The sequence below is a fragment of the Rousettus aegyptiacus genome, unplaced genomic scaffold, assembly GCF_014176215.1.
Source record: "Rousettus aegyptiacus isolate mRouAeg1 unplaced genomic scaffold, mRouAeg1.p scaffold_m13_p_2, whole genome shotgun sequence".
NCBI lineage: Eukaryota > Metazoa > Chordata > Mammalia > Chiroptera > Pteropodidae > Rousettus > Rousettus aegyptiacus.
The window spans coordinates 49,631,429-49,658,792 of NW_023416295.1; the positions used below are offsets into that span (position 1 = coordinate 49,631,429).

General features: G+C 35.6%; 1 protein-coding gene across 6 annotated transcripts in view; it reads left to right on the forward strand.

Moving 5' to 3' along the window:
• Nucleotides 1-27,313, forward strand: part of ABCB11 (ATP binding cassette subfamily B member 11) — an 84,186-nt gene extending 56,873 nt beyond the window's left edge. For 4 of the 6 annotated variants that reach the window (XM_016165411.2, XM_036236799.1, XM_016165414.2 and 1 more), the window contains 9 exons: nt 3,439-3,543; nt 3,637-3,798; nt 9,285-9,488; nt 10,655-10,896; nt 13,085-13,241; nt 14,355-14,552; nt 18,144-18,350; nt 20,306-20,452; nt 21,277-27,313. In XM_016165411.2, the coding sequence (XP_016020897.2) occupies nt 3,439-3,543; nt 3,637-3,798; nt 9,285-9,488; nt 10,655-10,896; nt 13,085-13,241; nt 14,355-14,552; nt 18,144-18,350; nt 20,306-20,452; nt 21,277-21,477 (1,623 nt within the window). In that variant the 3' untranslated portion in view covers nt 21,478-27,313. Of the gene's footprint in view, nt 1-99; nt 2,881-3,438; nt 3,544-3,636; nt 3,799-9,284; nt 9,489-10,654; nt 10,897-13,084; nt 13,242-14,354; nt 14,553-18,143; nt 18,351-20,305; nt 20,453-21,276 lie in introns of those variants that run through there. The other 2 variants (XM_016165413.2, XM_016165416.2) reach the window with 2 other exon arrangements.
• The last annotated feature ends 51 nt before the right edge of the window (nt 27,314-27,364 follow it).

A 27,364-nucleotide genomic window follows, 5' to 3' on the forward strand; every position in this document is an offset into this window, starting at 1 on the left:
TTAATTTATATTCTTTAATGAATAGTAAGTACAATATCCTAAAATAATAGGAATGTTTGTTCGTTCACTCAAGGGATATTCGTTGATTCTCTCTCCTAGGCACAGTGCCAGGAACTTGGGAATGCAGTCATCAGTCTCGGTGTCTTCCTTAATGGAGTTTCAAGTCTATGAGGAAGACAGACATTAAACAAAAATCCACTCATCATTCAACAAATACTTATTGTTCACCAGGTACTGTTGCTGATGTTGGCAACAGAGTGGTGAATACGAAAATCAAAGCCCCTCCCTGCTGTTATGAATCTGGCATTCTAGTGGGGAGAGGCTCTGGAAATGCACTGTACTGAGTAGATGTAGATGTAGAAGGTGGAGGGGATGGGGCTGGATCCGTAAAGACCCAAGACTATGCTCTAGGTGTTTGCTTTTAAAATAAATCTAGGAGGTCATAGTATTTGCCCATCATCTTTTTCTATCTTATAAAAGCAGAGTAAGAAATATACTCAAGCCAACTTTGTCTTGTCTATGAGCTGTTGTGGAAAGAGTCCTGGATTCCCTGTCAGGAGATGTGGGGTTTTTTTGTTTTCGTTTGTTTGTTTGTTTGTTTGTTTTTGTTTTTAAACTGGTTCTGCTAGTTATTTATCAAGTACTGTATGCCATGGGGTTATATCACACCACTTCTCTGGGCCTTAAGTATAAAAGGAAGGATTGACAAAGGTAACTTCTAAGATACCTTCCAGCTCTAGTAGTCTTTGAAATGGCCAAGTCAGAAAAAACTTGATATTTAGCTATGACCACTTTGCTCCTGGAGCACCCACTGGTTATTGGTAGTGAGAATATGCTCTGTAATTCTCCTGGTCATAACCAGGAATCCTAGGGAAAACTTAACCCAAGCAATGTAGTTTTTCGCTTAAGGGCTACAGAACCAGAGAAGCAGGATCTAGTTGGTGAAATCCAAAGTCTGCTCATGGTTAATATTCTCACAGGGTTAAATATGCTGAAAGAATGATGCCAAACACATTATGACTTTTCCTCTCTGATAAAGAACATTGTTTCTGTTTGTCTCTCAGCGCAATTATTGCATATTCATCAGTAAGTTAATGATGCTTTCATCTCGTAGAGTATAATCATGAGTCAGATAATAGTCTGTTTTTAATTGCACTGTTCTCATTCTGACATACCTAAAAGGCACAATATTCACAGTTAGTGTACTGAGACCACGGTTTGGAACTTGGACCTAGCAAATGGTTGGACTCTATTAGTAGCCTGGTTGCTAATCTAGTGAAGCCTCAATATACATGTAAAGCATAATTTATCTGATTCAAACTCCTAAGTCTATTTGAATTAAAACATGTGCCAACTGTTCTAAGCACAGCAATTTGGATGTAGCATGCGAGGAAAAAGCATGGATTGTGGAGTCGGCCAGCCCTGAATTTGTAGTAGGTCTCTGCTCTGTATTCTCTTTGTGCATTGGGGCAAGTGCCTTTTCCTTGATGAGGCTTACTTTCATCATCTGTAATATGGGGCAAGAAAATCTACCTCACTGGGTTGTTTTAAGTAAATTAGGTTAATTAATATTTTTGTCATTTGGCAAATAGTAAGAGTTTAATGAATGTTTTTTTCTCCTTAAAGTAACAATTATTAAAATGACACCGATGTATGCTCAAACTCCAGCTATTTTAAGAACAGAGGAACCTATTGATGGGTAGCCCTTTGGGTTGAATTTTAATAAGAAAGTACAAAGACCTCATAGAGCAGGATTTTGACAAAAAAAGATTATGGGTAGGTAGATGTTCAATCTTGAACTAGACAGTTGTGTGGATTTAACAATGGCCAAATATTTCATCTATAAAATAAAAGCTGAACCAGCTAATCTGCAGTCCTATAGTTCGTGATTGTAATAGGTGGTTGACCTTAGGGAGAATGGAAAGTGTGGCTTCACAGTTTGGGGTTACAGGGGATTTTATAGTGCTGTTTAAAACCAAATTGAAATACATCTTTAAGTACCTGAATTTTTGAACTCTGTAAATTAAAAATGTGAGTTATTATAAGCTGAGAAGAATGATGGCTTCTGAACTCATTTTTACCTGTATTCAGAACCATGAAAGCTCGAGACACTCTATCCTAGAAACAGTAAATCTCATTAATATAGAACCCTTCTTTCTACTTTGGAATTTGTGATAATTTGAATGTTACTTTTGCTTTGCAAAAAAAGAATCCATAAATGGAGTAGTTTATGTTGTTCTCAAGGGATTTATTTGGCATATAGCAGGCACTCAAACATTTATTGAATAGTTTCCTTTGAGCAACTGCTTGTTGGCATTGTTCTAGTTACTCAAATTAACTCAGAACAATAAATAAGGATTTACTGTATAGCTCTATAATGTATACTTTTTTCTGAATTCTCACCATTCCCTCATTTAGTCTAAATTATGAAGGTTTTGTTGTATGCAAAATCCATATTACCATAGGATAATGTCACTAGAATATGCAGTTCTTTCCATTTTCGTATTGTAACAGTTTGATCCCCAATTGCTTACTTGGGCATATGTCTGTAAGTTCAGAACATACTTATGAGTATAGTTTACTGCTTATTATAGACTAAAAAAACCCACTCACAATTTCCATAGTTTTTTGAGGAGAATGTTTTCAGCTTCTGATGATTGAGAGGCAACAACTTCAGCCTCAGATGGTTGGAAACTTTTTTCTCTTCTAAGCCAATTATAGTCAATGCCTTGATAGTTGCTTTTTTAATGTTAATATATATTAACATATGTGTAAAACTGATAACAGGAAAGGTGTACCTGAGTGGAAAAATTATGTTTATAACATCTATTATTGGAGAAAGACATATTATTTTGACTTTTGTCCCAGAAAACATTCTCAAATTCTCAAGTTCCTTCCTCCTTCTCTCCCTCCCTCTGTCCCTCCCTCCCTCCCTCCCTCCCTCTCTCCCTTTCTCTCTCCCTCCCTTCCTCCCTCCCTTCCTTCCTTCCTTCCTTCCTTCCTTCCTTCCTTCCTTCCTTCCTTCCTTTGCCTTTGCCTTATTACATAAAGAATTTGAGGCATTCCATATTTTTCATTTGTATCAGAGGAAAGCCAACACAATTGCCTACAACAGGCAAAGAAACAAGACAAAAATTCTACATAAATGTCTAATTGCTATGTTGTGCACCAGAAACATAATATTGTATGTCAACTGCAATAGAAAACGTTTTAAAAATTTAAAAAAATTTTAAATTTTAAAAATTTTGTAAATCGTAACCATTAGTTTTCATTCTCCAGGCTTCCTTCCCCCCAAGGAATTAAAATACACATATTCAAAGTACGTTTAAAGTAAAACTGTTTTTAACCCAATGCTTAAGACAAATTTCTTTTAGACATAGTCAGTTTTTTTTTCTATTGTTATAATAAAGTTCCTTTCTTGCTTACTGTCTTGCAAAGACCTTTTCACTTCTTGATAAAGAAGAACAAAGGTCACAGATCCGTGATGTGTGCCTTCTCTTTGTAGCAATGGGCTGTGTATCCCTTTGCACTCAATTTCTGCAGGTAAGAAATTTTGTTTTTAAATAAATGATTTAGCTATCTTCCCCCCCCCCTTTTCATATTAAATTATCACTAAATTATCACTTTACATTTTAGGGATACACTTTTGCTAAATCCGGGGAACTCCTCACAAAAAGGCTACGTAAATTTGGTTTTAGAGCAATATTAGGGCAAAACATTGGCTGGTTTGATGACATCAGAAATAGCCCTGGAGCACTGACAACAAGGCTTGCTACAGATGCTTCCCAAGTTCAAGGGGTAAGCTATGGGTAGGATGGAGGGTGTGTTCTAGGGTTGGTGTAACTGGAATAGACTTTCTTTTGAGCCTTCAGATAATCACCAGTGTATTTTCTATAGAATAGGACCCCGTGAAATTGGGATATCCGAGAGGCACATTGCCTCCCCTTTCCAATGCTGCGTAACAGCACCCAAAATGGACAGGGTCTCCAAGGCAGTGACCAGAATCATTGTTATGGCATAAATCAAAATATATTGGGAATTTGGATTTCCTCTGAGTCGAGCGATTAAGAACTAACTTTCCTGAGATTCCTCTCATCATTTTTAGGCTCAGAGGCTCAGATTTCACAAGACTTAATAGCACCCCCTAGAGGGTGGAAGCAAAGAGTGTGTGGAAACAACTTTCCTTACCTCGGTGTCCAGGGTCCAGTTAGTCTTAGGAAAAGAGAAGCTGTTCTGAGCAGCCCAGTCAGGAAACTGAGGGAAAAAAATAAATGATTGCTACCTAGAATCGTGAACTTTCAAAGAGCTGTCTTGCAGACTAATGGAGACTAAGCTGTGGTTTCTAAGCCCCAGAACCTGCAACCTTGTTCAGGGGACTTACGTGTATAATTACACCTTTATAAAAGCAGGCATTTAGATTAAAGTAACTAGAGTCAAGTTTGCCTCTCAGCACCTTTATTCACTTTCTGTAAGAATGTAAAAAGAAAAGAAAAGAAAAATCATGATTTGTTTGTGATCTTGGAAGAAAAACTCTTTGGGTTGATGTGGTGTATTTCTTGACTGCTACAAGTGCAACCAAAAATATGGACAATGATACAGGAGAATTTCAAAGGAACGTGGAATTCTCCGATTCAAAGGAAAATCCCTTTCAGTTCTTCTATGCTTTTTCTATGTATACATGTGTTTCCCACAGACTTTGGGTCACACTGTAGATATTATTTAGTAATCTTTCATTTTTCCCCTAAAGCAGTCTGATATGAGCTAATTTTTGGTCTTTATTATTCTACGATAGATTTTTAATGACTGCAAAATTCATCATTTTAATGTACGACCATTTCTTAAAGAATTCCCTATTTAAAATTTCCCCTTGCTTTTCCCGCTTGTAAGCAATTTGTATCATTTTATGTCAAGAGTGGGACATCCTTCAATATATTTTTTTAGTTCTCAAATGTAATTATTGGATTATACTCAGAGTAAAATTATTTTTAAAAGTATTAATATGCCTTGTCTTACTGCGTAAAGAAAGTCTATACCGATTTCACTCTTATCACCTGAACATTCTAGTGTCTAGTTCACCTTATTCTTGAATTTAGGTTAAATAAATAAACCATAATCTTACCTCTTCCATTCTTGTGACCCTCAGTCTGCAAGGGACTTTTAAAGATTATTTGCTTTCATTAGAATTTGGATAGTAACAGCTAATAATCTCATAAAAATTTTACTTATCCTTTAAAAAACAGTTTCTAAGAGTTTTTATAATAAACTATTTTAAAATGAGATTACTAATTCAGGTCAAATTTATTTTAGTATTGGTGTGGCATAGAAATTTGGCTTTTTTCCCTTTCAAGTTGGGTAGAAAATATTTCAAAAATATTTAATATAGATTCCATTTTCCATTGATTTGAATTCTTCTGCCCATTGTGAATATTGACTTCCCATGTACACTTTGAACTATGACCTGGATATTCTTTATTCTCTTTCATTGATCAATTTCATTTATTCTATATCAGAACTTTATGCTTTTAATTATTATAATTTTATGATACATTTTTATTATCTGGTAAAACAGATCTCTGCATAATAATTTTTCCTTTCAAAAATTTCCCCTTATCTATTCCTGGACATTAATTATTCTAAGTGTACTTTAAAATTATCTTGACTTCTTGAAAAATTTTATTTTGATTCTCTCAAGGAAAATAGAAAACCATAAAGTATACTTGTTGGGCTACATAAAATTTTATAACTTTCGTATAAACAAATGACAAACTAGATAAATATTTATAACAAGGTTTAATATACCTAATAATCTAATATGTTCAGTACTCCTAAATTTGATAAGAGAACAAAAATCAAGTAATGAAAAAGTTTAAAAAATAAGTATATGGACAGGCAGTCCTCCCCGCACCTAAAAAGGAAATGTAAGAGGACAAATAACCAATGAAGAATCATTCAACTTCATTAATAGAGCAATACTAATAAAATAATGATATGCTATTTTCCACCTGTCAACTCAGTAAAAACTATCATGTATGATAATTTCCTGTATTTTTGAAAATGAGGAGAAACTGCCACTTATACAGTATGAATTCTTTGAACATTTTTTAGAAAGTAATCAGGTAGGTAAAACCCCCTGAGCAAAATTCACATATTAGTAAATTCTCTCCTATAGTGTGACAATGTGCATTCAAGGATATTTTTTATATTGATCAAAAAATTAATAAAATTTCCTGGAAACACCTTGAATATTCACCAATAGGAAAATGGTTGAACAAATTATGATACATTTGTACTAAGAATATTAAGCAGCTATTTTTCAAAGTGTTATGTATTATGATCTGGAGGGATGGTTATGTTATACTAAGTAAAAAATATGAAAGTACAGTGTAACACATAGAGTATGATTCCTTTTTTTGTAAAAATAAGTAAATATATATGTATATTATTGAACATGTATTCTATTATGTGTCTTAGGCATTATTACTTTTTAAAGTATAAATTGAACAAAATATAAAAGGAAACAAAATAATAATCCAAAAATAAAACTGAACTGTTTTTTGAATACTCTATAATGGCTGGTACTCTTTGCCAATCAGAAATTCTTGTAAAAGAAATTGTAGTACAATCTATGTAACATAACATTTACTGGTTTAATAAAGTGTACAATTCTGTGGCATTAAGTACATTCATGTTAATATGCAGCCATCCACACCATATTCAGAATTTTTTCATCATCCCAAATAGAAACTCTGTACCCATTAAACAAATAACTTCCCATTCTCCTCTCTCCACCCCTAATAACCACCAACCTACTCTGTCTCTATGAATTTTACTATTCTGGAAAACTTGTATAAGTAAAATCACACAAAATTTGTCCTTTTGTGATTGGCCTGTTTCAGTTAACTTAACACCCTCAAAATCCATCTATATTGTAGAATGTGTCAGAATTTCATTTTATTTTTAAGGCTGAATAATATACTATTGTGTGTATACACCAAATTTGGTTTACCCATTCATCCATAGATGGGCATTTGGCTATTGTGGATAATGCTGCTATGAACATAGGTATAGAAATAAGAAATTTTTAAGTTAGATTTTCCTCCTGTCTTTAACAGAGTAAGTACCAACACATAGGAATTCTTTGGACCACAGAGTATATATTCCATTTGAATCTTCAGTATAGTATAAAGATGCAGATTATTCTTAGCACTTATGGTTACTTAATGCTTACCTTTGGTTATTTTATGTTCTTTGTCTTAAAAAATGCTGAAGTCTCTTCAATTTTGACGAGTAGTCATGTTGTTGTACCCACCCAACTGTTTTCTACACAGAAGGCACCAACCTTTGGCCACATTTGGATAGCTGCAACTGAAATAAAGACTTGGAACCATCAAAGGCTTTTGATTAACACAGATAATAATTACCACAGTGGTCCATTTTGTCCATCTGTGTTGATTAAACAGCTATGTATTAAGGTAGCATGTAACTTTTTACCAGTGAGCAGGCTAACTTCAGTGAGAAAGCAATATTTTATAATGGTCTTGTATGAATTTCAAAACTGTAATTATAGAGTGAATATCAATCTTCACTAAATAATAAGTAATATTACCATGAGGCCAGTGCCTGGGTGTTTTCAAGCAAGCCAAATGCATAGATACCTGACAACATGCCGCCTATGCTTAGAGCTTAATTAATCTCACATTGACTGCTCCAGCTGTGACACCCATGAAATGAGATTAGTCAATAGACAAGTTTCCAAGAAGCTGTGAATAAAATGGACTTTTATTCATCTAACCTTCAAATGCATTACAGGAGCTCATAATTTAAAATAATTTATCTTTTTAAATATAGAACTACCATATGACCCAGTAATTCCATTCCAAGGTATATATTCAAAAGAATTGAAAGCAGGGACACAAACAGATATTTATACACCAGTAGCCAAAAGGTGAAAACACCCAAGAGTATATCAACAGATGAATGGATAAATAAAATATGGCATATACATATTATACATGCAACCAAATATTATTCAGCTTTAAAAGGAATGATCCAGAAATTCCACTTCTTCGTATTTACCTGAAGAAAAATAAAACACTAATTTGAAAAGATACATGTACCCCATGTTCATTGCAGCATTATTTACAATAGCCAAGATATGGAAGCAGCCTAAGCACCCATTAACAGGTGAATGGATAAAGCAGATGTGATATATATGTAAATATTAGCCATAAAAAAGAATGAAATCTTGCTATTTGTGACAACATGGAGAGTATTATGCTAAGTGAAATAAGTTAGACAGAGAAAGACAAATACCATATGATTTCGCTTATATGTAAAGTCTAGAAAGCAAAACAAATGAACAAACAAACAAAACGGAGACTCATAAATACAGAAAACAAACTGATGGTTGCCAGAGGGGAGTGGGGTAGGGGAATGGGTAAAATAGATGAAGGGAATTAAGAGGTGCAAAATTTCAGTTATAAAATAAATAAGTCACAGGGATGTAATGTACAGCACAGGGAATATAGTCACTGATATTGTAATTACTTTGTATGGTGACAGATGGTTACAAAATGGTGATCATTTTGTAAATAAATGATTTAAACATTAAATCACTATGTCGTACATCTGAAACTAATATAATATTGTATGTCAATTGTGCTTCGATTCAAATAAAAAGAGATAAAATTCTAATTATGCTACAACACAAACGGACCTTGAAAACATTATGATTAGTAAAATAAGATAGATACAGAAAGATATTATATTATTCCACTTATATGAGGTATCTAGACTAGAAATTATAAAGACAGAAAGTAGAACAAAGATTATCAGGATGGGAAGAAGGATTCTTAAGAAAGATTTTTATTAAAATACAGTTCACATACAACATTGTATAGTTTCAGGTGTAGTTATTCAACATTTATATACCTAAAGAAGTGATCACCATAATATGTTCAGCAACCACCTGACACCATACAATGCTATTATAGTATTATTGACTATATTCCGTATGCTATACGGTACAGAGTTTTTGTTGGGGATGATGAAAAGGTTTTGGGTATAGATGGTGTTGGTGGTTACCTAACATTGGGAATGTATTTAATGCCACTGAATTGTACCCTCACAAAAGGCTAAAAAAAATTAATATATATATTTTATCATAACAATTTTTAAAAACCTATTTTTTATTGTAAAATATCCTTTAATATTCAGTTTAAAAAATGATACTTGGTAAAAAAAAAAAGACTGTATGAGGTTGATTGATTGCTTCTGACTTACAGGCTGCTGGCTCTCAAATTGGAATGATGGTCTATTCTTTCATTAACATCACGGTGGCCATGATCATTGCCTTCTTTTTTAGTTGGAAGCTAAGCCTGGTCATAGTGTGCTTCCTCCCTTTCTTGGCTTTATCAGGAGTCGTACAGACCAGAATGTTGACAGGATTTGCCTCTCAAGACAAGCAGGCTCTGGAGACTGCAGGACAGGTAATCTTGCAGATGCAATTTTCAGACTGCTTACAGCTGGGTGGCTATCACACAAACTTTAAGAATGAGTATGTAGTACAAAGAGACTTAAGGGAGCTGATAGCCTACAAACATTTATGGTCAGCAACTTCCTACTAGCCCTTTTCATATGTGCCTCTGCCCAAAGGTTGTGACAATAAAGCTTTGATGGAGAGGTTGAGTGGGTATGGACAAATTTTGGGGCATGCTGCCCACAAAGAGGAGTTATCATTTTTTTAATGAGACACACTTTTAATTTTCATACTTTAGTGTCTACTAGATTTGCAGCAAATGTCTTCCCGAAATAGAACCATGCGATATAGTGTAGACTTCAAATACACTCAGATTTTAGCTCTGCACTTTGCTAAGTATGTTCTAATTAATATCTGGTTATCAGGAGTAAATAAGGAGATGGTAGCATGGACATTTATTAGGTATAAGAAATCACGCACACACATATACACACCCTCACTTTTTAAACAAATTTACTATAATTTAGGTTTTGTCTTTTATAAGAGAGGGAAAATGAACACTGTGCAAGTAGGCAGAAACTAAAAGGATTTCACTTGCCAGTGGTCAAAAGTAGCCCATCCTTGTGTCTTTTCTTAGGATCAGATCCTAATGCAGAAAGAGTAATTATTTACCCTAGAGTATGGATTGAAACAAATACAAATTCATAGTATAGACTAAAATAAACTTTATACTTAATTTTAACTTATCTTAAATAATTTTTGGTCAGATTAATTTTTAAGAAAATGGAAGCTAAAATTCTGAATTTATATTATTAAACAATCCATTGTCTCAGAATATATTTAAAGATACCATTTTAGACATTTTAAATGAATCAACGAAGAAGCTAAAAAGCTTTCAAGGATAATCACGTGTACCTTTCCCTTCCTCTCTCTTCCACAAGTGGAGGCAACGAAGCCATGTTAGTATTAAGTAGAACTTGAGTTGAACGGTTGGAATGTCTTATGTCTAGGTGGGTTGGTCTCCAGCAACTTCTTTGTGTTCCCAGATGATGCCTTCATCTCTGATTTGTACTGCATTCTGCCATTTTCACCAGATGTAATCCATATAGCATCTTAAAAGTCAGGAAAGTAGTTATCTCTGCTCTTTTATTCCTAAGACTCTTACTCATTCTTCAGATTACAAATGAAGCCATCAGTAATATCCGCACTATTGCTGGAATTGGAAAGGAGAGGCAGTTTATTGAAGCATTTGAGAGGGAGCTGAAGAAATCATTCAAGACAGCCATTCGAAAAGCAAATGTTTATGGATTCTGCTTTGGCTTTTCCCAGTGCATAGTGTTTGTTGCTAATTCTGCTTCCTACAGATATGGAGGTTACTTAATACCCAACGAGGGGCTGCACTTCAGCTACGTGTTCAGGTGAGGACTGTTGGCCAAGCTCATAAAAGATGAGCACTGGTTCTATTATTTTGTTAGCTTTTGCTACTTTTGCTGCTGAATGAATCATCCCAAACTTGGTGTCTTGAACAGCTGGGATTTATTATTTCTCAAGATTCTGTGGGTTCTTGGGGGTGCTTCTAGTGCACTTCTGTCTCCACAGGGCCTCTCCTGCAGGCGAGCTTATTTTCTTCCTGGCATAACAAATGAGAGCAAGACCCAATGTGTAAGCACTTTTTAAGTCTCTGCATGCATCACATTTTCTAATATGTCTTTGGCCAAAGAAAACCATACAACCAAGCTCAGAATTAAAGAATAGAGAAATGGAATCTACCTTTTGATGAAAGGATCTGATATGTGTTTCTCCTTTATTATCATACTCACAACACTCCTGACACCTGATGAAAGTCTACATTCAACTTCCCTCTGAAATCATCTGCTTGGAGAGAGTGTCAGATCCCCCAGGTTAAGGTCTCCGTCCCCACCACTCTCACATCCCTCAGAGCCTTAGTCTTTCCTGGAGGTGAACTCCTTGATCACTCTCTAGATTTAGGAAGTTCCAAGGGTTTAGGAGCTCTGTGCCAGAATCTGAGCAAAGACCAAATGCATGTTTCTTATTATAAATCACAATATCGCGGAGTGGTAAAAAAGTCATATTGCAAAAGGGTGTGTACAGAGTTAATAGGATGGATTAACCATTTACACAGTGTACCATACTGGTTAATGCTGAGAAAATCTAGAGGCCCATTTGAGGTGGGTCAGAGAACTACCTTATTTGAATTCTGCTTCTTGCAAAGAGGGCATGTTTCTAGCTGACTCCTCCTAGATAAAGATAGCAAAAGCCAGTTCAGGGGAATTATTTTCCTTTCTTATAGCCAGAATCTGCTGATCCAGTAAGATTAGCTTTGAGTGCAGTTTCTCACATTTCCAGAGGCGAGAGCCTACGTATGTCAGGGCACCAAGACGTTGGTGCTCATGTATGTGGGTGTGGTGGGGTGGGGTGGGGAGATGGTCTGAGAAAGCCTTGGAGGGCATTAGGAAAAGTGGTCCCAATAGAATCTGTTATTCTGGGTTCATTCTCACTTAAGTCATCAATTCTGTCTTCCTGCCTTTCATCTTTCTTCTGGAAATATAGAAAACATTTTTTCTCCTGCCCTGCTATACCCATCCCAAACAGGAAAGTTTTTTTTTTTTCTTAATTTATGCACATTTTTGAGCTACTAAAGTCAGTAATTACAAACTGTTGACTCATTTAGTTCATGTAAGATTTTTGAAGAATTATTTGCCAACATGCAAAAATTCTGAGGCTACAGAAAACTCCCAATTTCCGGCTTCTCTTTAAAAACCAAGAGATCACCTTCCACCATCTCCCATTTTATTCCAGTTGCTTTTCTTTGCTTTAAGCTTTGGACTGGGCTCCTGGAGATGTTTGGGTTTGCAAGTGTGGCCTAAAACAATCCCTGCTTGTGAACTGAGGAGTAAAACACACAGATGTTGCCCTGCCACCACCACTGAGGCAGGCCGTCCGTGCATGGCAGTGCAGGCAGACAAGTTTGCAGGGTGTCCCTCGCATCACAGTCTGTACGGCAACAGAACTCTCTCCCACCATGTTTATCTTTCATTTGTCACTCATTTGCTCATTAATTACTCTCATGTTGAAAAAAGTTAGAAGCTGGCCAAGGAGAAGGATGCAGGTGGCTGTATCCTGTCTAAAGCGTGAATTACATATATGCTTGGTACAGACAGATTGATGCTTATATCACCAATTATTCTCTTTTAAGCTCTTATAATAGATTCAAAGAATGTTAGCATTGTAAAAAAAAAATCAACCCAATCTGATGATCTATCTTTCAAGCCCTCCTCTTCTCTTTTTTTTTTTTTTTCCTTTGAAGAAGTTTTTTCTTAAAGAGAAGTTTTAAAAAGAGGCTATCATAGCTGAAGCAGGGTTTGAAATTCTGAGCCCCCCTCCACCCTTGTTCGATCCTATTCTCACCCTTTCTTCATAGAACAAACACAATTTGAAAACTGCTCCTCTCTCCAACCTCACATTTCCAGGCAAGTCTGAAGTGATCTGCCCAGGCCACCCTGTTTCTTTCCTAGCAGAACCAGGGCTGGATGCCACACCAACCACACAACACCCCTCTCCACCTGGGTGTCTGTTTGATTGCAGGGTGATCTCTTCAGTTGTACTGAGTGGGACAGCTTTTGGAAGAGCCTACTCTTACACCCCAAATTATGCCAAAGCTAAAATATCAGCTGCACGCTTTTTTCAACTGTTGGACCGACGACCTTCAATCAGTGTATACAGTAGTGCAGGTGAAAGATGGGTAAGTACAGGGATAGGGGTATGAGGGCAATGGGGGAGGGTTGTGCTTATGTGTGTGTGTGCATAATAGCCATTGGGGCTGGTCATACAACACCACTTAGCTTCTAAATTCCTGCAGTATCCGGTTCAGTCATATGTACTCAGAATGGACAGACAGTAGATTATAAATGTAAATAAATGAAATAAATTAACATTAAAAAGTATTATAAAGCAGGCATTTGAAGAAGGCAATGATATGCAGTGAATGCTAAGTTCTAAAACACACTTAGTTCCAGAATAATGAAGCTACCCAAACACCATGTGTTCTAGTGATACTCTGGTATGGAATGTTGAAACACCAGTTCTTCCTATTCAATATCATGATTTAATTTACGTTTATCCGAATTCAAGTTTCAGTTCATTGGGACTCCTAGAAAATTAATTTGGTCATAACAAAATAGCTTTTCTTCTAATTGATAGTCCCTACTGGTGTTTTTTAATCTTCCCCGCCTATTTTTTAACATCCAGTATGTTCAAGAGAGCAAAACAAATCTAAATTTTAACAAAATTAAACTAAATTTGGAAATCTTTTTAAATTGGTCTAATGATCTGTTTCTCATTCAGCTCAATTAAAGTACAGACTCTGTGTGGTCTATTAAATATCTATCCATTTCTAGAATTCATAATTCAGATAATACTACTGGAGATATTTGTCTTTGCAATATGGGGCTTAAGTAACTTTGTTTTTAAATCATTTCAAGTGTAATGCTATCATTTTAAATCTTTGGGGAAATGGATCTGAAGAGGTTCGGACAGTTACTGTCTTCTGTGACGTAACCATGTCTTCTAACTATTGTCTTCCATTTGACTTTCTTCCAGAATAGTGATGTACGACAAGGAATTCCCCTTAGGTTAGAATGGGAATAAGACGGTAAATGTTTTTAATTTCACTGCTTAAGTCTCCCTTTATTTTACATCTGCTAGATAGGGAATAGAATGCCATTTTATTAAGTTGCTATCTTTAGACTTTGCATTTTGGTAGCATTGGTATTAAAGTTTAAAATTCAGAAGGTGCATTTCAATATTCTAGATTGTAGTAGGAGTACATACATAATTCCAGTCTTTCCATCCACAGGACAACTTCCAGGGACAGATTGACTTTGTCGACTGTAAATTTACATATCCTTCTCGACCTGATATACAAGTTCTGAATGGTCTCTCAGTGTCTGTTAGTCCAGGACAAACATTGGCATTCGTTGGAAGCAGTGGATGTGGCAAAAGTACCAGTATTCAGCTACTAGAACGTTTCTATGATCCTGATCAAGGAAAAGTGGTAAGCAATGCTTTTGAGAATTTTCCTTTCTGCAGAATATCTCCAACCCTTAAAAGTGGTTTTCAAGATCATACCTTGCCAGACTCACTCCAAAGCGCTTGCCTTGGACACTCACCCTATGGATAGTTTCCAGTACTAGTCATTTGCTGCTTGGCCTGATTCTACCTCACATTTTTAATATCATATTCTTCCCAGTTCCAGATGGCCTTCTGACTAGTTAGGCAAAGAAAACTGGGCACACCGCAAAGCTAGAGATGAGTGTATTTAATAGAAGCATTCACTTACCAGCAAATGGAGCAGAAAGTGCAGACTAATCAGGAAACTAATGACTGGGAACGGAAAAAGTGGGGGTGATAAGGAACACAGCGATAAACAAGCAAGAGGATTTAGTATGAAAAATCTGAGACAATCCTGGATCAAGAAGCTTTAAGTCTTAAATAATATAAGGAATTCAAATTGGTAGCCATGATCGATAAAGCTTTGGCAAAAAATATTTGAAAAATTGGTGGATTGTTTTGTTGCTTATTTTCCACAGCATTTCTTTCTCTTTTCTCTCTTTTTCTTTTTCTTTTTTCCTTTCTAAATAATATATACAGAGGAGTACAAAATAAAATAAGAATTATTTGTAATAAAGAACAACTTTTTATTCTACTTTTGACACCACCCCCCCTCCCCACCGCCACCCCCTGTTTCTCCATTCAAATATTCCACATCTTCCTTTCTTTCTTGGTTTTTACTCTCATTATTTGAAGTGCATTTTTTAACCACAGATTTTTTTTTTTGATCTACCAGTGATTACCTCAATATCTCTAAATAATATGCTTATGTTGCTGTTTCATGGTTTAACAAATTTAAACTCTGTTGACTTATTCCCGAGCAAAGGAAATTTAGCATACCCTCACCACTCTCCCTCCTTACCCATCTCCTCCCAATATAGATATGGCACTTCAAGAAGTTCTTCTATTTATAAATTTAACTAATTCACTTTTTTCTTTTCCACCACCTGTAGTTAACATCTCTTGAATTCTCCCTTTCTAAAATGAGACTATTAGCCATTCTACCTTTATTTCACCTCTTCCTTCCTTCTTTTACCTGTCAGTTTCTGATACCTACACTTCCATATGATCAAGAATACAAAATGCTTACATTCTGTTTATAACATTGATTATCTTTCATGCTTTCACTCTATACTGATTCTAAAATTTGAAAATAGATTAACAACTTTTATTATGATTAGGGAAATATTGTTCATCCCATAGTCAAGTATTGAGGCACATTATCATTACATTTTCTTTCTTGATTGTTTTTCTGACATTTTTTTCTCACATTCTTTTCCTTTATAAAATCTTTATATTATTCCAATATTTCTATTCTGCTATCTATACTGAGGGACCTGCTTCTTTCCCTCATTTCTGCCACTGCCCGAACTAATTAGAATCAGCATTTGCTGAACAATTTTCACCCTGCAATATTTTCTTAGATTAGGTCCATCATTTCCTAGTTCTCATATCTTCCTCTTTCTTGGTGTTCACTCTCATTATGTTGGAGTACATCCACAAGTAGTTTTCTAAGAAATAATTCAGAGGCATGGGTCCAAAAATGTTTTATTCTGCCCTACACCTGACTGATTGTTTAATCTTAATATTTTTAAAAAGGCCTTTCTGATTTCCCTAAATAATAAAATCTTCATCGCAATGATGGTTGATAGTATTATGAAGAGAAATACTGAGAGATACTCGAAAGAGGCAGCTAAACATTCCCTTGTATAAGGCAAAGCAAGAAAATAAGCAAGTATTGATAGAATCCAGGAAATTATAAAAATAAGAAGTAAGAGTTGACTATAATTTAATTTTAATTGTAGGTATAAAGATTTTTAATTTTTTGAAAGGATTAGGTGACTGATGAACCTAGAAAGCACATTGCACTAGGGGTCTGATCTCTACAAAGGAGAGGACCCAGTTTCTCAAACGTCAGATTTATCATGTCTACCGCCCAGGTAGATTGCAAACTGCATGATATGCAGAGACCTGAATCCTTCATGTTTGACCTCTTCAAGATTAACACATATATTAAGTATATTTCTCTGAATTTGCTCAGTGAATGTTCTGGTCAGAGGTAGAAAGCAATGCCCATGAAGAAATCAATGTGATTCCTTACCTTTCATAGATATGATATATTTTGTTATATTATTATAAAACATTTCTACGAACATTTTTCAGTAGAAAAATAACACCACCTTTTACACAATTAAAAAAAAATCCTCTTTGCCCTTAAGGAAGCTACCAAATGCAGGTATTCAAACTTTCCAACATTTAATTGGATACCTATGATGTACAGTACTACATTAGGCCCTAGGGGAGGTTCTAAGGAGTGTGAAGTATATCTTCTGTCTTGTAGGAGCTTCCTATACTAACACATATACAATAGTTAGCAAACGCTTTCAGTATTTAAGTATTAAATTGTGTTTTGCAGACTATACACTATATTACTATGGAAAATGAGTAGGAGAAGATAAGCGAAAGCTAATTGTTGTTGATGAATGCACTATAGTTTTTCTTCTTTGCTTTTTTCATTGCCAAGAAATTATCTAAAATATAATATGTTCACACTATTTGATGTAATATTTTTTTCTGAAATTGTAGGGCTAAATACTTTACAGTAGTATGTTAGACATACTGTACCTTTACTGTTCTAGGGCTTTTAAGTGAATCAGCTCAAATGGTAGGTATTTGAGTTCCTATACGTAACTGCCTAACGAGGCTGTGAGTTCCTAGAACACAGAAATTACATTTTCTTTATTTAGTAGAGAAAAGATTGCTACATAGTGCCTTGTGGTGGGGATTTCAATATATATTTGTTGATTGACCAAGTGAATAAATGTACTTTCTTACTTTGGTTTATCATCTCAGTTATTCAGAAGTTATTGTCAGTAAAATCAAAGAAACAGTTTTCATTCTCATATTGCCTAGTAGCTTTACATAGAAAACCCTTTTCATAACCCAGGGAGTCTCAAAATGGAGTAATTCTGCAAGCTTGTGAGCAGCGATCCCAAACCTTTTTGGCACCAGGGACCAGTGCTCCTATGAGAATCTAATGCCTGATGATCTGAGGTGGAGTTGAGATGGTGATGCTAGCACTGGGGAGCCGCTGCAAATACAGATGAAGCTTTGCTTGCTTGCTTGCCCGCTGCTCACCTCCTGCTGTGTGGCTGTGGCCTGTGGCCTAACAGGCCACAGATTGGAACCGTTGGTCTAGGACCCCTGTTGTAGAGCATATGCTGCACCAAAGTATAAGGGGAAAATATTTTTTTAACAATATACTGTCCTGAGTGCTTTTCTCATTTCTACCACTCGTACTGCTAGAGTTTGAAAAACAAACAAATAAAACCATAGTCTGATCATAACTTTGACACTATTCCTGACAGACACCACCTCCAAAGGTCAATTGCAATATAATCTATTTCCAAGTGTCCTGGGACCGTTGTCTCTTAAACAAAGCAAATGTCCTACATAACACTGGTTATAGAATATGAACTTTCCTCGCTGCTGGAAATCTGAAACTCAATGTCTTGGTTGTCATCTCTGTTGGCAGATGATAGATGGACATGACAGCAAAAAGATAAATGTCGAGTTTCTCCGCTCGAACATTGGGATTGTTTCCCAGGAGCCAGTGCTGTTTGCCTGTAGCATAATGGACAATATCAAGTACGGGGACAACACCAAAGAAATTCCCATGGAAAAAGTCATAGAAGCCGCAAAGCAGGCTCAGCTGCATGACTTTGTCATGTCACTCCCCGAGGTGAGCACCAACTCAGAGTGGTTCGCTATGGGAGGTGGGGATGGAGAGAGGTAGAATGACCAAAGAGTATTATGATTTGGGCTCAAAGAGAAGGTCAAATTTATTACATAATTTATTTCCCAATGCCTGGGGATTATCTCAGTCTTTTAAACAAAATAAATGTCCTTCATCAACATATTCCTCACTTTGGGGAAGTATTATATTATCGAATGCAAAGGATGCTGTAGAGCTTGTGATATATAAATCAGTGATACATTGAGTATCAGCTCAGCATAGTGAAAGAAGTCCTGAGATTTGGAGTAGACATTGGTTCAAATCCAGGCTCTGCCACTTACTACTGTGTAATTTTGGGACAATTACTGATCTTTTCTGGGACTCGATCATCTGTAAAATGCAAAAAATAGCATTAAAATGAAAGAAGATACATAATAGCTTCAAAAAGAAAGCTGCTGCTGTTATTACTGTCATCATTACAATTTTATTACATGTCATATGTGGTGGGGTAAGTCATATCTTCCCTAGTACATCTCACTTTTCCAGAGTCAAGTTTGAACTTAGTTAGCATAATATCAACTCTGAGTTTTTTCATCTACCTAGAGTCTCTTGTAAAAAAAAAGATTAAGACATGGAAACTGATTCTTAAGAACCAAATATTATATTTAACCCTTTTCACTTCTTTGAAATACCACAGGGAAATAGCTTTTCTTTGTAAGTGATTAATTATGTTTATAAATTCTGTGGTGTTCGCGCTGGGCTTTTTTCTTTGTTTTCTTCACAAAAGCTCCTAAGTCATAGGCTCTTGGTCTTCTTCTAATTTGGGAAGCCAAATCCATAAGCATGTGGAAATTACCCTTTGCTGCATCCTAAATGAAAAGCAAAGCTTGCTTGCCCCCTGGAAGATTCTTTTATTCTATAAATCTTTGTTGAGCACCTGCTTATTTTATAGGAGATACTGATTTAGAGTTGGTTTATTGCCTCTTTCTCACATAAACTTACCTATAATACCTTTCACTGAGCACTTTCTCTTCACAAGGACAAAGTAAGTTATTATGAACCTCAGCTTAATTAAACATTTGTCAGGAGGCAAGGGAGGCAGAGAAGACCTTGTAATGGAAGGCAGATAGAATAGTGGTCAAGGCCAAGGGCTCAAAAACTAGACACACTTCGATTTAGATTTCACTGTTGCTGCTTTTTATTTGTTTGTCTCTACACAATTTTCTTACCTGTCTATGCCTAAGTTTTGTAATCTGTAATATAGGGAGAAAATGATTTATGTGAATATTAAATGATAATCTCTCTAGAGTAGTTAGTACAATACCTGATGCACAGCAAATAGTCCACGAAGGCTAATTATTTTTTATGTAGTCATGCCAGACACCTAGCTAGGAATTTTTTCTTCATAATTTCATCTAAAACTCACAACAAATATGTGAACTTGTTATTAATATCTGCATTTTTTGGACTAGTTTGTACCTTAAACAAATTTAAATAATTTGTCCATGATCACAGAGCTAGTTAGCAGGAGAGTGGAGATTCGAACCTAGGCTTGTGTTTTGCAATGGCGCCTCCTCAAAAGGCGACTGGTCGAGAACATTTCTTTCATTATTAGGATTATTTTATCTTGGAAAGATCTTCCACACAGGGTTTGGAAATCAAGGAATCATGAATCAGTGAAGATCTCATACACAGAGAGAAAGAGATAAAAAATACAAAACCAAAAGGAATGCAGAGAAGGAAATATAAAGTTGCCTTGTTTCCCAACACAAAAGGTCACAAGCTGCATATTTTTTTTTATATATCTAAAGGGACTGACATCTGATATAGAAGGACTCATTCACTATCCCAATTTCAAAACACAAATTGTTTAAATTTACAGAGGGATCATTAATGTGGGCTCCAACAGCATAGGAGCAATGGCTACTTCTGGTTTTCACACTTAACATACTTTTTTGCAGAAATATGATACTAACGTTGGGTCCCAGGGGTCTCAGCTCTCTCGAGGAGAGAAACAGCGCATTGCTATTGCTCGGGCCATCGTTCGTGATCCTAAAATCTTGCTACTAGATGAAGCTACTTCTGCCTTAGACACAGAAAGTGAAAAGGTATGTATTGATTTTTCTAAAGTCTTAGATTATTATAAATGAATCTTTTGCTGTAATATCTGTCTTTATAAAATGGTACTATTTTTGGTTTTCTGATTCATTAACAGTAGAAATTATCCACACTTTGTAGAGCCAAAAGACAATAATCTAGAAAAGGTGATTTAAAATAGAATTGCTTCAAATAAAAAAATTAATTTTAAAATAAAAACTATTTTTAAGATCCTCTAGGGTTAGTGATATTTTTTAAAGGGCAGATAATTAGCTTTCTTAAGTAGAGTAAAATAATTCAGATCATCTGTTGGGCATTATATTTTATAGTTCCAAAGTTATGTGGCAGAGCAGGTAGGCAGCATAAAACACTAGGTAAGAGGTGGTATCTGATGGGCAGTTTGCATGAAAGGAAGAGCAATTGAGCAAAACATAAAAAATAAAATTTACCATTTATTAACTCCTTAAAAATCAGGACTCCCTTTTGGAGAAAGTTAAAATATCCTCAATGAAGTAAAAAATCAGGAATGACTAATGACTGCTTCCTTACCTTGTTTCCTTGGTTTCACTTTAGCAACCTAGGCCATCAGGTATTTTAAAATTACATGACTTCATGGTTTCGTTCGTTCTGGCTTCACTGAAATTTCTCAGTCTGTGGACTGCAATTCAAACCTTTGATGCATTGCATGCAGCAAATATTTCTCTTATGTTAAGCCTTTGGGTTCAACTCCTGAGTATAGCAATGTTACTCAGGTGGTATTAAACCCAATTCTTGCAATGGTGAACCAGGGAACAAGCATGTGTGTTTACATCAACTTATAATCTTTTCTTTGCAGACGGTGCAGGTTGCCTTGGACAAAGCCAGAGAAGGTCGGACCTGCATTATCATTGCCCATCGTTTGTCCACCATCCAGAACTCGAATATCATTGCAGTTGTGTCACAGGGTATAGTGATTGAAAAGGGGACCCATAAAGAACTGATGGCCCAGAAAGGAGCCTACTACAAACTAGTCACCACAGGAGCCCCCGTCAGTTGACCTGACTCAAGAACTTCACACAAAGATGATGCACCAATTACAGCAGTGCCGTGAGTTATTTTTTTTAAGGAGAAATGATGATACTGTACTTTTACACACATTGTCATACATTGAGATCCAAGCTACTTTCTAATGACCTTCGAAAATAATTTAGTTTTAAGTGTCTATATAGAAAATGAAAGAAACTAGGTCCAGTGTGTGAAAAGCCGATGTCCAGCAGCTGCTCAGGCATCGCCCAGTGTTTTCTCCATACAGGAGCCAGTCCCCATACCGCATGGGAGTTAGCAAGAAGTATTCGAGTGAATGAACTCAAGCACAGAGGAGTTTTTTTCTTTTTTTTTTGTGAACCCATCATTTTTCAGATCCAAGACAATAAAATTGAGAAATATACATTTTTCCCATTAGGATCGAACAGTGCTTTCCAATCGAAATGTAATATGGGCCACTAATGTGAGCCACATATGTAATTTAATATTTTCTACTTACATTAAAGAAAGAGAAAGAAAAAGGTAAAATTAATCTTAATAATATATTTTATTTAACCTGATATATCCCAAATATTATCACCATAACATGTAATCAATATAAAAATTAGTAATATTTTAAATTACTTTATCATGTTAAATATTCAAACATTGATGTGTATTTACACTTACTGAGTATCTTAGCTCAGACTCGCCACATGTCAAGCTCTCAGCAACGACTTATGACTAGAGGGTACTCCATCAGACAGACAGGTTCATGGATTTTCTGGTCTGACCCTCAGTTGTTCCATGACAATTCGAGTCTTATAAAAAGATGAGCCCAGCTTTTCCCTTGAAACATGTCCTTACACTGTACTCAGAAACTTTGGAAAACTTGTTTAGGCAAAGATCGTAGTGCCTATTTGGATTAATAAGAGAGCTAGGTAGAATCAGACTCATGAAGTCAGAAGTTACAAATAGAATCATGTTGGCTCTTATCAGAGTGGTTAATATTCTTTATGTCATTCATTTTATTTTGATTCACTTTGTTGAATTTAGTTGACAAAAGGGAAAGAAGTAAGATTGCTTTGTGTGACATACTATAACTTTAAAAGCTGGCATATTATCTAATTCTCCTGGGGTCCTCTTTCCTAAACTTTAGTTTCACTTTCAGAAAGTTTAGAATCATTTATGATTTTTTCTATAAACAATTCTTATGAATAATTGGAATAGCACATTTTCTAACTTATTTTTGGAGGAAAATATCAGTCATTTGGTGCATCTCAAATGTATATGGAAGCAGATGCCCATAAACCAGAAATATTACTATTTAAGAAAAAAAATAGAAGAGTTAGCCTCTAGATTCTTTTGTCTAGAAATTATTTTTCATATAGTTACTCTACATGTGCTTTTAGGAAATCATTTCAATGAAAAGACACTTTGAATTTAGTGGTGCATTTATGAATGCAATTTTGACAATTATACACTAATTTAAAAATGTAGATCCTGGAATATTTTGATACTATATCCTGAAAGAGAAAAATCCATAGGATTAAAATTAGGTATACTTTACCAACATTTATTCATGAACTAAATGTAAGTTTCCTATCCTAAGAAAGTATCAGAACATTCTCATGAGGTTGGTTTAGGATCCCACCTTGTATTTCCAACTAATGGTTGTGTTTATTAATATCACTTATGCATTTAGAATCTCTTTGTAATCAAGTCACATAAGGAGGTTAGTGGAGATTAAAAAGTTGCAAATTTGGTTGTTGTTTTCAAACACATTTTGAGATAGATTTACATATGCATGTGTGCCATTACAACATAAGCATTATGTCTATTTGTATTTGCTTTAAATTTCCAGATCAACTGAATAATCTCACCTACCTGTAAGAGATGGCAGATGAAAGTAACTTAAACAAACTTTGAAACCCCATTCTAATTTTTTTCACACTATGTTCAGTTAAATGCCCAATTAATTTAAATGGATAGACTGTAAATAAAGGAGTGCACACGATTATCATCTAATTGGCACTGGCCAGCATTATAATGTGCTCATTAGTGAGTTGTATGGTATCCTAAAGCTCATAATGAGTAATTAGGGTAGACATGATTGGCATGTAGCTGTCTGGATGCAACTACTCAATGCAGTAAATCAATGCTAGGACAAAATGTGCAGTAGATAAAGGAATAAGAATACATAACCAGCTAGTGAATTGGCAGTTTCCTCCTGTTTATAATTCAGGTACAGCTCCTACTCTCAGATACAAAGAGATAAATGTGAAGACAACAGAATAGCTGGAGATAGAAAGGGAAAAGTTCACCCAGGGTGACCTAGAACAAGTGCCTATGATTATTAAGAATGATTACAGAAAAGAGAAAATAATGCTTTCTTATTAGTTGAGAGTTTATATTTCTGATATAGCAAGTATGGAATCAAAGCAAGAGATAATGTTTTCATAATATTCCTTGGAAGGTGAAAATTCAATTAATCATTTAAATATACTTTAAGATAACATTCAAAAAGCATTTTATAATTTAGAAAGCTTTTTGCCTTTGTAATCTTTGTATGTTATTGTGAAACCATCTAGCAGCCTGCAGGGGAGGAATGCAGCTGTAAATTGCATTCATTGTTATATATATGTGAGAAGTCACTCTGGCAGGCATCATAGGTTATCTAATTGGACACCCAATCCTATACCATTTTCCATTGCTTGCCTCTGTTACAGAGGCCAGAAAGTAGTTACTTTCCTAGACTCCCTTGCAACTGGGAGAGGTCATGTGACACTGTTCTGGTCAAAGGATTTTAGGTACAACGATGTTGGTTATCCCTTCTGGAATAAAGTGTGTCAAAGAAAGCCTGTTTTCCTTTCTCATTTCTTTTTTTCCTGGATGTGCAGCAGCCATGCTGTGGTCAGTTGGAAATGACCATGGATGGTAGAGCAGGAAGACAGACTGAGCCTGATTCTTGGACTTCATTGAGAAGCTGCTCTATTACACAAGAAAAAGACACCTTTCATTTGTTTAAGCCCTGAAGTCATTTTTGATAAAGTTAGATTTTTATTAATAAAAAATACTGAAACATAAGTATAAAGAAAATAATGCAATGTTTAAGTATTGATGTGTGTTTAAATAATCTTAAAATAGGACCTTTACATCTAGAGGTATTCAAAAATTATTGATTGAAAGAAGGAATTAATCATAGTCCTTTTTTTCAAATATCACTGCTATGAAAAGGAGATAGCACTAGATATAAGTTCTTGCAGCTCATTCTAGTGGTTTTTGGACCCTGATTTATCATGCTTTAAATGAAGAATTTTACTTTTAGGGACTTGGTATTATGTGATTATGCTTTCTCATTCTCTCATATGATAAAACTAGTGTTAGACTGGGAATGATCTGGATTCCATTGGCAGTATATAACCAGAGTTGAAAAGAAAGTGATTCAAGAAGAGGATGAATTTGAAACAGGGTCAATTAGAAGAGATGGGGAATAATGTTACCAGATAAATTGTAGCCGAATATAGTCTCAATTCAATCCTTCCAAGCCTACAGGCCAGAGATAGCCCAGCCTGACATCCACCCACAGCTACAACAGGTGAGTCTGTTGGGGATCTCTTTTAGGAGAAGGCCTATATTGTACCCATCCTTGCATATCTAGCATCTAAAAGAACTTAATAAATGTTTGTCAGGGGAGTGGGTAGAGAGAAAAGAAAACCAAGGACAGCAGGGCCTTGTTTGAGCCTGAAAAGATTTAAAAGCTAATTGAAATTAGATCTCTAATTTTCATTTAGCATGACCATCCTCTAAAATCTTAGCATCATATAATTTGCTATGAGAGCCACATAGAATTAATAAGTAAATTTTATCTTTATGTTTTTGAGAGATCCATAATTAGCCCACAACAAACTTACTAAAATGTTCTTTCAAACTTCTAGTCATTTTCCTCATACCATGCAGTTGATTAAGTACTTCCAACTCTCCTCCCACAAAGCAAACTTCTTCCCTTCTTCTCACTCAGGCTGTTATTATATTTAGCCTCTTAGTATCTCTTCCAGGGAGAAGAATTTCCTCTTTATGACCTTAACAAAGAGGAAGTGGAGCAGGTAATTTAATTATAGGATCTCTTTTGTAAGAGAGGTGAGTAGAAAGTCTATGAGGGTTACCATGTTTATAATTTTACCCTATAACATTAGTTATATTATTTCGCATCTCCATGAGAATAAAAGAGCTACAAAATGTAGATTCTACTTGAGATAAAATGTTTTAAAGTCCAAAATGTATTATATAATTAAAAAATTGTTTATTAAAAAAGCAAATTACAAAATGGAGTACTCTTTAGAATTTACAGCCTTGTTCATTTCATGTAAATAAAATTTAATATGCTCTGGCTCTTCCAATGCCATTTAATAAAGTCCTTAGGGTTGCAGAATGTCAGAGCTGGATGAACTTTCCATTCTAAGCCCATTTTAAGCCTGATTTGAGATATTAGTCAACCTAGCCCCCAATGTTAAATGGCCTCACAGTACCACAGTAGTTAGATACAGAGACAGACTAGAACGTGGGTCTGATGACCAGTCCAGGATCTTGCCGCCAAACTCTACAAAGTCCTTGAATTTTCTAGCACTTGTCTCTTGTGTTCTAACATCCTTAGGATCCACACAGGGGCATGTGGCACCATCTCCTGAGGCCAGCATGAGCAGGGTATCAACATTCAAATGCTAGCAAAATAAGATGCACAATAAAATCTCATGAACTCAAGAGGCATTTGCTTTTTTTTTTGTTAAGCCAATGCAGCCTTCATATAGAAATATGGCAAGGCCTCTACCATTTCTTTCATTCAAAAAAAATTGTTAAAAGGTAGTTTGGAATGATTATATAGAAAAAGGGATCTCAAGGCTCAGATGCTTTTAATGTAGAATTACTTAGCTTGAGGTCAAGGGTGATGTCTATGAAAGGCAGTGATGGGTGAATGCAATGTCCACCTTCAGAAAACTCCTTCCAGTAATGGCAGGATATATGAGCAAGGATGACAATCTGGCCAATATTGTTCATAAGACACAGGCTGAGTCCAGGAAAAAGTCAGTTCTTTGGACAGAAGTTAGAATGTGATTGGGCCAATCAATGTGCAAGGCTAGATGAGAGCTAGAGGAGGAAAGAAGCTCTTCCTCTTAATTAGTTCTGGGTTTCTTTTCCAGACACACATATGGCCTGCTCCTCCTGCAGAGCATGCAGATAGTCCCAGGAAACTGGTTTCTGCTCTCACTCAGGCCAGCGCTGGAAATAGGCTGACGTCCTGCGGAGAGAACGCTCCCCTTGGCAGCCCCTGGTCTGCCACAAAGCCACTCAGCAGGACCCTGTACTCATTCCCTTTCGCTGTGCTGGCAGCTCCTTCAGAACACAGTGTTCCTTGGGGAAATATCATGGTTTGAACTGAAGACAGATTCTTTTTGTCTTGGCAAAATGTTAGAAGAAAAGAAAAGATTCCAAGAAATTTAAAAATCCAAAACAGAAAATAATTAACCAGCTTTATGCTAACCTTTCTAACCTCAATCTTTGCATTTTCTCCATCCTTGAGAATAATCACTTCTCTGCTGTTGAAGGAAATGATGTGATTTCTCCTAAGTCATTACTGTGATCTGCATCAAAGAGCAGCTGAGGCAGTCATTAGTACTCCACATCAAACTGGCCTCAAATTTGACAAAAACTACATTTGTCCTTTGTAGAGCTAAAACGAAAAACTAGCTCAGAATTTTCCCACGAGTTTCTGTCATTTGGCAGAAGTTTCCGGAGTTGCCGCTTCTTACAGAACCTTCCTGCTGTTAACATTTTTTTAAAAAAGAAAAACTAAAGTCATCAAAAAAAAAAAATGAACAAGTAGCCCCACATTACCATCAGCATGGAATCCCATTGGAAAGCAT